The sequence below is a fragment of the Mycteria americana genome, chromosome 5, assembly GCF_035582795.1.
Source record: "Mycteria americana isolate JAX WOST 10 ecotype Jacksonville Zoo and Gardens chromosome 5, USCA_MyAme_1.0, whole genome shotgun sequence".
In the NCBI taxonomy this organism is placed as follows: Eukaryota; Metazoa; Chordata; class Aves; order Ciconiiformes; family Ciconiidae; genus Mycteria; species Mycteria americana.
The window spans coordinates 4,392,072-4,404,674 of NC_134369.1; the positions used below are offsets into that span (position 1 = coordinate 4,392,072).

At 39.7% G+C, this 12,603-nt stretch overlaps 1 protein-coding gene across 2 annotated transcripts; it reads right to left on the bottom strand.

Moving 5' to 3' along the window:
- E2F8 (E2F transcription factor 8) lies at positions 1 to 12,440 on the bottom strand. Of its 2 annotated transcripts, XM_075502009.1 has the most exons (14): positions 12,330 to 12,440; positions 12,117 to 12,237; positions 11,140 to 11,415; positions 10,666 to 10,822; positions 8,894 to 9,199; positions 8,064 to 8,225; positions 6,397 to 6,534; positions 5,875 to 6,078; positions 4,908 to 4,992; positions 4,108 to 4,630; positions 2,885 to 3,103; positions 1,872 to 2,001; positions 1,411 to 1,727; positions 1 to 680 (listed from the first exon to the last, which is right to left on the bottom strand). In XM_075502009.1, exons 2-14 carry the CDS (start codon positions 12,153 to 12,155, stop codon positions 507 to 509), a joined length of 2,730 nt encoding a protein of 909 aa, XP_075358124.1. In that variant the 5' UTR covers positions 12,156 to 12,237; positions 12,330 to 12,440; the 3' UTR covers positions 1 to 506. The 2 variants fall into 2 exon arrangements, with proteins under 2 accessions (XP_075358124.1, XP_075358122.1); XM_075502007.1 differs by having other exon boundaries at positions 12,117 to 12,434.
- Positions 12,441 to 12,603: the final 163 nt, after the last annotated feature.

Below are 12,603 nucleotides of genomic sequence, written 5' to 3' on the forward strand. Positions count from 1 at the left end.
AAAATACAGTATAAATAGTTCTTAACTTATATAAAACTTGATTAAGAATTCATTTTTTGTTGGTTTTTTTACTAGCTTTACAAAAGAGCATTATTGAACATAGGAGCAAGACATTTTAACTATTGGGTTTTTGTTAAGACATAAAATATGTACACACTCACAGTACTTTTCTTTGTGCAAAATATGTACTAACTGATAGACTGTACCTTTCTGTACAAAGACAATTTCAGCTTACTTTGCATAGCAGGAAAGCAACACAAAAACCACTAGATACATAACTTTGTTGCTATAATACTTCAGGTAAGTCTTTTGGAAAAAATATTAGACATTAACTTTCTCATTAAGAGCCAGTTTTAATTCTAAAGCATTAATTAAGGCTATTCCAGTATTGAGGTCTTGCCAATACATATCCAAACACACACCGTCCATCATACAATCCAAGATGTGTGCAGTGTGTTACCAGTAATTATGCCTGCTAACACATTCAGCAATTGGATATCCCAAAATTAGTCTTCTGACACTTCAAGTTTTCGTTGAGGAATATACAGAGATCCTTGAGAGATTCTCTTGGTACCATCTGAATTTGCAGATAGTGAAGATACTGTGTTTGGCCCTCCTGGGGTGCGGAAAAAATTTTCTGTTGCTGCCTGGGGCTCTTGGGGTTCCTTTGGAACACAAGGCTAAAGAGAAGAGAGAAAATTACTTTCATTTAAGGGGAAGGGAAAAAAAGTGAATTCTAGTTTTAGGTTTCTGCAGGATGTTAGCAAACTGATTTTTTTTTTTTTTCCCTGAAATGTAAAAACTCTTCACTGAGAATAATACACCTGTATTCCTTGATATATCTATAAATATGTGTATATATATATAATCAATTAAATAAAAATCTGGTTTCTCTAATCTCCTCCTATCTCCTTTTTTAATACAAACAGATCTTACGCAATACAGTATTACACAAAATATACAGACAAACTTCCTGTGGAAAAAAGATATTCTTTTAAAACCCTCTACTATCCCCTCCTATTAAAAAAAGCTAACATTAAATGCAAGAAGTTGAAAGTAGATTGGGAGAGTAATGAGAAGGAAAGACAAAGTAACAAATGGACAATTTGTTAGTAAGTGCCATCTCGGATCTATGCAAAATCCTCCCCCTGAAACAGTTGTCTCTTCACGTCTTGTCATCTTCCAGCTGGCTCCACTTCCACAACAAATAAGATACTCGTTCTTCCTTTCTAACCTTTCAATTATATTGTACTTATGCTAGCCTTCACTGCCAGCTCTTTGTGGGCAGTGCTGATTTATAAAGATAAAAAAAAGTTTCTTTAAAAATTTTACTTGCTATAAAGAAATTACTGCACTATACTTCCCACTCAACCCACCACAGTCAAGAAGTTACAATATATTTTTACTTACCTTCTCCTCTTGCAGGTTCATGTTTTCTGAGCTGTGGCTACCATTTTCTGGTTGAGAAGAGACTGGCACATGCTGAACAACAGTATTTGCAGGAACTTGCACACCAGCAGGTATTAGTCCTACGTGTTGCAGTGTGAAGTTCAGAACTGAAGAACTTGGATTTTGGGCAGAACGGGTATTGCTTGAATTGAGAGAGGTGTTGCTCAGTACAGGTGCAGCAGCTATCGATGTTGGTGACAGCATTATATTCAAGGGTGTTATATGAAAAGCAGGAATGTTAACTGCTTTCAGTTCAGGTGCTGTCACTGGAATGACACCTGAAACAGAAAAATCAAGTGTTGAAGGGGATTAAAAATTGACACTCAAGCCATTGTGTTGTGATTCTGCTACCTCAGTAGGATGAATCTGGCCCGCGATCCTTTAAGCTAGACAACTGCCTGCCTATTTTATTTAATACTCACCAGCAATGGGTGAGCTGTAGGTAGTGTGCTGTAATGAACATATCCCAGCTTTCTCTTTATCAGAAAAGCCTGCCTTGTTGCCATGGGTGCACTGCGTAAGAGGAATAAGATAGCCAGATGGAAAAAAAGTCTGGAAAAGAAAAAGGCAATACCCGTTTACCCCAAACATGTAATAAACAAAAAATGAAGTCTTTCTCCACAGTTGCATCCCCCTGGCCTTGTTCTTACTCTTTATCCTCCATATCCACAGGGTCCTATATTCCCCACCTGTACTACCTTCTGTCTGAAATTAGACATATGTGACTCCAGGACACACTCTTTAAAGTAAGACTGCCCTACTGTGCAGAAGTCAGCTGGCTCCATTTCCAGCTGATATCCTCAGTGAGGAACTGGAAATCCATCTGGGATTAACACAGTACAATTAGACTAGACAAAAGAGAAATCCTGATATTGAATACTTTTTTTTTTCCCAGAAGAAACATCTGGACCCAGTAACAATCATGTTGCCTCATTCTTGGATTGTGTTTTTCATAAGACAAATATTGGAAGACAATCCTTTTGCATTTACAAGTTCTGGTTTTGTCAACAGAACTGTTCTTTATTCAGGTTCTTTACAGTAGTAAGTCTTAACTGCAGAATACCAAATGTTACTGATGAAGAGAGTTTCACATGGTTCTGCTGTAAATCAAAGTATTTGAGACTAAACACACACAAACAAAGGACTGGGGGTGTAAGGGATCTCAACATGGCCTTCATCCACTTAGTCTTAGTTGTGATCTGCATCCCAGTCAAAGCCTAAAAGTCATTTCATGTCCTCTTATTTGTGTACTTAATGCAGAAATAGAAGTCTTAAATTCTTACAGAATAAGATTTTAAGAGCACGCTAAAAATAATCCAGCCAAAGACAATCTATATATGTGTAGTTCATGACAGTTTTGTTTCTTTTGCAAAGACTCCAAGTGGTGTTTTCCTAGGTAATAGCAAAGTGTGCTGTGGTGTCGGAGAAAGCTTACCTCATGAGCAGGAATGGCAAATGCTACAGGTATGTCTTGTTTAGTTTTGATTTTGTCCTCATCTTCTGGAATATCTTCTCTCTTACATCGGTCATAGCAACTTGCCATGTTTTGATCTAATGTTTCGGTTTTGTTCTCTCTCTCTTCCTGGAAATTGTCCATTTCGTGATTCATTTGTGAGCTATTGGAAGGTGCTCTTTCATTTTTAATGGATTCTCCCTTTAAAAAAAGTACATACAAAACCAAAGGCAGACATTGTAAGACTTAACATTCTCAATTACAGGTCTACAATGATACTTATACATTTTAAAAATTAGGAAAGCAAGCTTTCTCCTTTCTCCTGATTCCCAAGTTTGTGTTATAAAAATTTCTAGTCAATAAGATAACCATGTTATCCTCTCTTGCTCCTTCACAGCTAGCGGATGTTTTACACCACGTGTTGTCACAACATGCTGATAACATTTCACGACTGTTTTGCAAGCACGATTTAAAGCAGCCTAATAATTTACAGAGACACTAAAACATTCAGCAATTGAGGAGCAGAAAGCAATCCAGACCCAGTTTCTCCATAGGCATCAAGTGTATCTGAACCTCTTATTCTTTTCATGCACTGCATTATTATGCCTACAACAATCCGACATTAACAGCGTACAACATCAGACAGACGTATTTAGAGGGTGCCAGGATTTTGGGACATTCCCTGTCCAGCGACTTTTATGTGTCCACTTTCCCTCCTAACGCCTCTAAAGCCAAGAATGAATGCCAGCAAGATGAGCAACTGGAACTACTCCAGAATCATTGTATACATAGGTAAGTCTTGACATAATGTTTTGGGAGTTGTCTTATTTTGACTAACATCTGTACACTTTGACACGTTGTCTTGGAAATAAATCCTTGGAGGGGAAAGAGAGGGGAACAAGGAGAAAAATACAGCCTGATCCTAGGTTGGCCTTTCAAAGATTTGTGTTATATTGCATACTATACATTCTGCCTGATGCTTTGCAAATACCAGCAAGATTATGTGGTATTTGAGATGTGCGTGGGTGTGTAAACAAACAAAAAACAGCCCCCCAAACGTCAGCAAGCACAACAAATGAACACCATCTCTTCAAGTGTAATGTTATTTAAAATGCCTACACACGCTGGTAGGCTCCTAAATCACTTTGAGTAGATGGTAACATCATTAAGCTATAAAATGGCATTTTAAAAATAATTTAACTTACCAGAGAAGTATCAAGGCTTTCCTCGTCACTTCTATACTTTTTAATTACATTATTCTCTTGTAATGCTTGTGGTCTTTTAAGGCACCGCTGTGATGAAGTTTCTGATTTTATAGTCGGTCTTTCTTTAGCCGTCAAGGACTTTGTTGGATCATCTGTAGCTATCTGATTGTCCCCTTCCTCAGTGGTTATTTTGTTTAATACTTTTGAATTAATGCTCTTAATTCCAGTTACGTTAGCACACGGTAGAGGCTGCAACATGAAACTTGGGCTATATGTTGTCACAGTGTGGGCTTGGGAAGGATGCAGATATATTGCATATGAAACACCAGAATGAGTATGAGGTAGTATTACTGGTGGGACTGAACTGTGGCTTGGAGGACAGACACCGAGTGGCTGCGTGAGAGCTGACTGCTGAGAGGGTGCTGCAGTGAGAGGAGGTTCGGGCTTGGGGACTACCTCAGGTGAGGACAGATTACATTCCAAAGCAGATCGTGACAATTTCATTTTCATCTCTTTTGCTTTCCTTAAAAAAAAAAAAGAAAACACAAACCCAAGCATATTTTAATACCTTTGTGCAGAAATTAATGCCCTGACAAATTATTTCCTGCAATACGAAGACTTAACATGAACTTGTACTTCTCAATCCACTAAATAGAAAATAATAAGTGAAAAAAAATAGCCTGCAGTATCAGGGATTACCAGTTTTTGCAGACTATTGCCCAACTCAAACTGAGCATAGTGTTAACTTAATGGCAGGTGACAAAATAAAGCTTCTCACCTTAACACTTGTGCAAACTTACTTTGATTGTCCTTCCAGCTGATGTTTAGCCATTGCTGGAACCTGAGCCATTTTACTTGGGAAAGCTGATAAATTTTGATCAGTACCTGGTTGGAGGGGGAAGACAAACCAAAACTGTTAGTACATCAAACGTAGAAGTTAAATTTTGTCTTGAGGCGACTGTGTTATTTAATGTGGCATACACATTTCATGAGAAGACACTAAGACTCCACATTATCCTCAAACTGCAGCCCAGACTTGATTTGATCAATTGGATGGTAGCTTACATCAAACAACTTTTAAAGCCTCAGCTCCATTTTTTTTCCCTCTGAAGAGGATACCTAACATGAACATTGATAGGTAATTTTCTGGCAATTTTACGGATTACAGAACTGCTTAGATAGTAAGATCTAAAGCACAGTTTCCCTAACAAACCAGGGTTAGAGCAGTTCATAGAGAAAGATACAATATTCAGAGAATCAGCTATACTACACAAACAGAAGTTTGTAGTCAGTGAGACATAACACAAAGTCAAGATAGCAATATATAAAAAGGGATTTAATATTCTTCTTAAACCCACAATAGTAATACACCACTCCTTGTGTATTTGGTGTGAAAGAGGAGGCTAGAGTTCCAGGCAGTGTGCTGAATTTGGTCCGGGTCTCAGTGAACATATTTACTCTGCTGCAGCTGCGCAAGCTGTGACTGGATTGGGTCCACCAAACTGGAAAGAGCTTCTACTAATTGCAGAGCTTACGCACTGAACACGGATCATTTTAGCTTTGCTTTCGCTATCAATCTTGTAAAGCCTCAGATTTACAGGCAACGTGTATTTTCCCCATCTTGTCTATTTTTGACAGTTCTTAAGACCTCTTTGTTGTAAGCAGGCATACCCACACCTCTGCATCTCCTATGAGAAGATGGCAAGCCTGAATATTTAATGCAAGACTACACCCGAGTTAAAAACAAACTTAGAAAAACATACGTACTTGCACTTATTTTAACTGGACTGGTTGGGGCAGATTGGATCTTTCTTCTGTCATTTTCTATAGTTTTAACTAACTTCATTAGAGAAGGATGCCGAGTGAAGTTTTGCTTTCCTCTTGAAGGAAAAAGGTTTTTTGAACACTGCTCTTTGGAAGTGATGGATTCTGAAATAGGTGGGGTCATAGAAGTTGTTTCAAGTTTTGTATCTAAAAAGCAGAAAAAACCCCAAAGTGTAAGTACATATTGTATGCAGATTCAGTAATTAAAAGCAGTTATTGAGCCTGGTTTACAATTATTGAAGTACTAGCAGCAGCAAAAATGGAAATGCAGGAGTCTCAGTATGAGTACTATGTGGAAATACATACTGGTGTGCTATGCTGTCAAGGACCAAGGACAGTGATATAACTAGGAAAGACTTTCTGCTTAGTTTACTCTGTTCTTTTAGTCAAAAAATTTCTAGCAGAGAAAACAAAGAAACAATCAAAATCATCAGCAGAACAAAAGGAAATGACACATACACCTACCCTGAATACTTGGCAAGACCTCAGGTCCTGTCCATTTGAATGCTGGTTTTCTACCTCTCTCCTCTGTAACATGAACTTTCTTGATAAGCTCAAGGCTACTGAGAACATTTGCTATGTCATAAAGTCTCCTGATTTTGGCTGAAATAAAATAAACAAATGTAAAGTATGGCAATTCTGATTAACAAGTTAACACGTATCAGATTAAAAATGTTGTAACGCCCTTTTAGCAGCTAAAAGGAAAAACCTTTATAATTTTTTTATAAGAACAATTCTGTGGAACAGGTATTTATACTATGAAATAACATATCACAATATAAAATGTATATGTAAAATAGAATAACATAGATACAGATCTAGAAAAGAAAATACTACTAAGTATATTACGCTAAATATAGAAAAAAACATTTTCAAACCAAGTTCGGTTCAGTGCAATGGCCAAACCTGTACCACTACTGTAGTGAAAATAAGTAGCTTAAAAGGCAGGTACACACATGCAATGGTGAATATGGGAACTAGGGGCAAGAGACACACTCAAATCCAACAGGGTAATCATCCTGCACGTTCGTAACGGTTTTCAGGTTGAGCTATTAGGGAAAAGTTTGAGGCAGCAGTCAAATTACAAGTGACTTCTGGACTGCAAAGTGAATGTGCTTAGGCCAAAGCTGCTGCTACTGAAAATTTAAAGTCTAGCAAGTCATGGAACTTGGGACTATGTTTCTTAACCAAGAACATGGTAAAACATGTGATACCTGAAATACAGACACATGGATGGAATGCCCTGAAAATGCTTTTACTGTGAGACAGACATTATGGAGGAAGAAGAAAGAATGAAAACAAACTACCTCCCCCCCCCATGTTGCCATGATGCAGTGGAAAGGAAATTATGAACTGAAACCAGCGAGGGTCAGTTTTCTTTTTGCATAGATACAATTCCACAAAAAAAGCAATGGAGTCTGCCTGAGAATCAAGGCAGGGTGCCATTTGCAATGAAACCCACAATTAATTCTTGATCTCTCAACAGCAGGAACATTTTTGATTATGACGGATATACAGGCCTAGACCTAGAAGTACCTTTTCATTTGAATGGAGAGAAAGAGGAGGAAGTACGGAGGGAACTGAGAGCAGGGTAAAAGAATGAAGAAATAATTGGCAGTTACAGCATTGGGTTTCACTTCCTCTCACGTGTAAGTTATTAACAGGACTTTTACAGAATTTCTTTAGATGTCCAACAAATAAGTTATATGACCAGAACAGAGATTTGCATGATTCTAGGGTGTCTTTGATGAAATGATGCTGAAATCTTTGACAGACTGCTTGAGGAAAGAGAAATTGTTACCAATAAGCCGACTTCTGACATTATTTTAATGGATTTAATGGACTTTTTGGTTTTGGCAGTGTTAGGTTTATAGTTGGACTTGATGATTTTAAAGGTCTTTTCCAACCTATATGATTCTGTGATTCTGTGATTTTTCTCTTACATGGTCATTATGACATTACGTATCAATTACTATGCACAAGCGGGTCCCTGTTAAAAACTGCACAAGGTGTTCAGTGAGTTTTTGGAGGCTCAAATATATTTAGGGCAGGAAAAAGATGATGGTATTTTACACTATATAAACTGGTACTAGAACAGCTTACATTCAGCTTACGCTTGATATTTTACTTACTTTTAAACTTGCTTTTATCTAAGTCTTCTAACTGGTCTTCTCCAATCAAGATTTTAGCAGCAACTTCAAGGCTTACTATTTGAGGAGTCGATACAAGAAACAGCATCACAAATTTCTGACTCATCACTCGTAAAGACTTGTCTTTCCTGCTATTTACTGATGCTGCAGCAGACAGGAGAAAGGATTAAAGTATTAAGTGACGCGCCAGCTACAACCTTTTTTAAAAAACTGAAGAAATTTGTCAGTAACAATTATTATAAGAACAAACAACACAGCAACTAGGCAGGGCCGACGCGGACTCCAGAATCATGTCTCTACATGGCAAGAATCAGATAATTAGGTGGATACCAAGTCTAACTACAAAGAGAGAGTGTGATGTTTCCCCCTGTATACATTTCCTATTGTCTGACAACTTGTACTCTTAAAGATGCTTAACTGCAGCTTATACAATCTATTTAACGATCTTTGATTAACATTTCTTCCATAAATCAAACCTAAATTAAAAAATAAATTAGCTCATTTATACTTTTGGCTTCTATAACATTCAATGGTAACAAATCCTGCAAACTGGATTATATTCTGGGTATGTTTGATAGTTTCACCTGATGCCCTCTTGTTCTCGCACTGTAAAAACAAAATACGTGTGCAAGAATTGAATGAATAAGAGAACTGAAGGAGCGCAGAGCACTTTTTCTCACCACAAACAGTTGTGGTGCCTTTCAGGCAATAGCGTTTCAGAAAAAAAAGTCCAGTAAATGTTTTTTTTCCAAGTTCATAGGTATTTATCATTATAAGCACATATTATTCTTGGCATTATAGAGAATTATTACCAGCACGAAATTCCATTCCCGGGAGCTCAACAAAAGACATTTCTGAATGCTCATTTGAGCTAAAAGATCTTGCCGTTTCTTCATTTCTTTCACCATCAAAATCAAATTCATGCTCGTACTCTCTTTTCTTGATCATCTGAATTTGTTGTGTATATTTGTTCTCTTCTCCAACTTTTTTCAAAGCCTGCAGGGTTTTGGGGAGATTATGTCGCCCATGCCATGTGTATCTGTTTTTGGCAAGGCGGCTCACCATGTGTAGGCTCTCTAGCACGTTCACGATATCATATATGCGTCTACGTTCAACATCTGGAAAAAAAAAAAAAGGAAGATCACAGAATCACAGAATCATATAGGTTGGAAAAGACCTTTAAGATCATCGAGTCCAACCATAAACCTAACACTGCCAAAACCACCACTACACCTTGTTCCTAAGCACCTCATCCAAACGTCCTTTAAATACCTCCAGGGATGGCGACTCAACCACTTCCCTGGGCAGCCTGTTCCAATGCTTGATAACCCTTTCAGTGAAGTAAAATTTCCTAATATCCAGTCTAAACCTCCCCTGGTGCAACTTGAGGCCATTTCCTCTCGTCCTAAGATGAACATGACATCTCCACTACATAAAATGTTTCATCATACATTTACCTGAAACACAGTTTGCACAGAGAAGGGATCAGTTTCCTATACTTCCCCCTCCTCTTAATATACTTCTAAGCCACTTTCGCCAATTCCTTGTTAGAAAGCTTTCTGAAAATAGCCCTCATAGATCTTGCCGGCAAGGAAAAGAAAACGATTCTTGCTTTAGATATGGAAGGAATTGCTTTTCCACAGTTATACTTGGTTTACAGCATTCCTTAAGAAATAAAACTTACTGTTGCCAGCAGAGCCATTACATGGGTTTCAATACAGCTTAAAAAAAAAAAAACCAACCATTTTTCATTATTCATTGCATCGATTTTAGATCGTCTCATTAAATATCCTTGGAAACTCATGGTAGACAACTGTTTGGTAACTTGTTTTTATATGTTATTCTATTAACACGCTGTCCTTTTCTCTTTTGTGTGTTAAATTCTTGATTTTGACTAGGCATTTTCTAAAAGAGATGTTATTTTGTACAAAGTATAAATAGAATAGACGTTTTGTTTAATTTGCAGTTCATCCCTCTTCTGTGTCCTCGAACATATTCTGAAGATACAATGACACCGAAGAATTTTTAGCCGTATGATTATCAGTATAATAATCTGTAGAATACCATAATTTAATAGGTCCTTGATAAAAAAAAGCTTCAGCTTAATGATAGCAACTTAGACTCTTGGTAGATCATTGGTGTGATATAAAAATAATGACATAAAATGAGAAATTTAAATTATCGTAGAGAGCAGAAAGTTGTTTCTTGCTTTGATGTCATGATTGGACAGGAAGTTGTGGGTTCAGCTTGAGAAATGCTAGTTCCTGCCACAAAAATCCAACCACTAATCTTAGCCATCATCTCTAGATCCAAAAAACTGCAACTGGTTATTTGTGGTATCGGCAATAATTTAGATGTTTAATATGAAACATAATTCAGAGTTTCTCAATTCAGTTCACTGCAGAAACTTTAGCTTTTTAAAAGAATTGCTCTAAGAATGAAGAGTTTAAAGCTGAGTTTAAATAAGTTTGAGAGTACACAGTAAGCATGCAAAACTTTACAGAGCAAAAACGCACTAACCCAAGTGGTAGGTTATTGGCACATTTGTATGAAGAAAAATATAATAGCCTATACACCAACTTACTAAGCTCTTCGGCTACTTCATCGAGGCAAATGTAATTATTCTCTGCAGTGCTGGGGTAATCAGGATATCGAGCTAGGAACTTATGACACAGTAATCCTAGACTTTTCTCTTTGCGACTTGGTTGAGATTTTTCATATTCATCTCCCGATAAGTGCTCCTACACGGAAATAAGAAAAAGAGGATTGGAAATTTTTTTACAATAAATATGTAAACACAGATATTTAACAGCTTCATTGTGAGCACCGTCAAAGGTCCAGTGTTCTCCCTTTGTTCTCAACAGTTGTGAAATAAACCCAGCAAAACGTTACCCGTTGTATTTAACTAGGCAATATCCTTACCTATATTGGGTAAATACTCCAAAACCAAAACTTTAAAAATGTTGTAGTATGTTAATGTATAACTTTTATACTGAATAAACAGCCTTCAGCTAACTTTAAATAAAAAGTAAATAAAGACGACACCTTTACAACATACCTGCAAACAGTGTTTTGCCTGTAGGACCTCACTTGTGTTGTTTGACAGTTCCCTTCTCTGTTCTCTGCTCCTAATCTCAGGACTAGCTGCACTAATCAGCATTTTAAGGTTCGAAGTAGGCGTCCATGGATCTGCTGGAAGGATTTCTTTAGGTTTTGGGGGTGTGGTTAGAGGCTGACAGTCAGGCCGTATCTCTGTCAATACTGAATGTGAGGTAGCTGCTTGTTTCAAAGGGGTTTTCAGTACGCTTCTGTATGGCTCAGAAGAATGATTTTCCTACGCACCAAGAGACAGAAAAACTGGATGTTAAAGACCAGAAGCACTATTAACATTTGTTGATAACAAAGTGGGACAGAGATCAATTGCATTTTTTGGGTAGCTCAAAGTCAAAGGCTGCAGTCTCACTCTGAACCAAGGAACCCTTTCCCTGAAACCATTTCTTTGACTGTGCCTTCAGCTTAAGACATGGGGCTTGTGGTATTCATGAGGTAATTTTCCTTTTCTTTCCCTCTAGGGAAAATACAGTCAGAATGAATGTTAATCTGCAGCAGCGAGCTATAAAGAACGACGGCAACACCTTTTATTAAGAAAAAAAAAGAAAAGGGGAGCCAGGAAGAAGTACTACTCGTTACCAAATTGGTGGATAAAGGTCGCCAGGTAAATTTTAGGTACTTTTGATAAGGAGAGAAATTAAGGTGAACGTAAAAGGTGCTCGATGACTGCCATCCAACGTTTTTTACACGCGTTCGTTCAGACTACAGTGATTGCACGCCCAGAGGTGCTGCGACCGGCTGAGAACGGGCACCCCGGGGCTGTCACCGCACCGGGGCTGTCACCGCGTCGGGCCGGGGCGGCAGGGCCCCGCCGACCCGACCCCACCGCCCCCCGCCGGAGACAGCAGCCCCCGGGGTCGGCTGCTTGTCTCTTTCCCCACCGGAGCGGGCACGGAGGAGAGCGAGGCGGAACCTAGGCATTACCTTGTCGCCGGTCCCCATCTCCCCGCCCGCCTGCTGCATTCTCCCGCCGCCGCCGCGCAGCCTCAGGGAGCGACGCTCACCGGTCCCACCGCGGCGCTCCGCATCGCAGGTCCCGCCGGTTCTGCGGGGCGGGAGGAGGGAAGCGTTAGCAGGGCAGCGGGCAGGGACCCCCGTGACGGGCCGGCGGGTGGGCGGGCAGGCGGCGGCGCCCACCTTGGCCGGTTCCCGCCGCCCTCGCTGCCGCCGGGGACGTCTCGTCACCTCCCGCCTCTGGGCCCGGCCCGCGCGCGCCCGGCGGCCCGCGCCCGCCGCCCAACGGCCCGGCCCCGCCCCACCCCGCACCGGCCGCTGACGGCGCAGCGCCGCCGATTGGCTGCCGCCGGCGGGCGGGGCCCTTCCGGGATCCGGTTTAAACATTTGGCGCCACGGCTGTGCCCAGGGAGTTGCTCTCCTCTGGTCTCGCTCCGTCGCCCGCCCGCTGCCCACC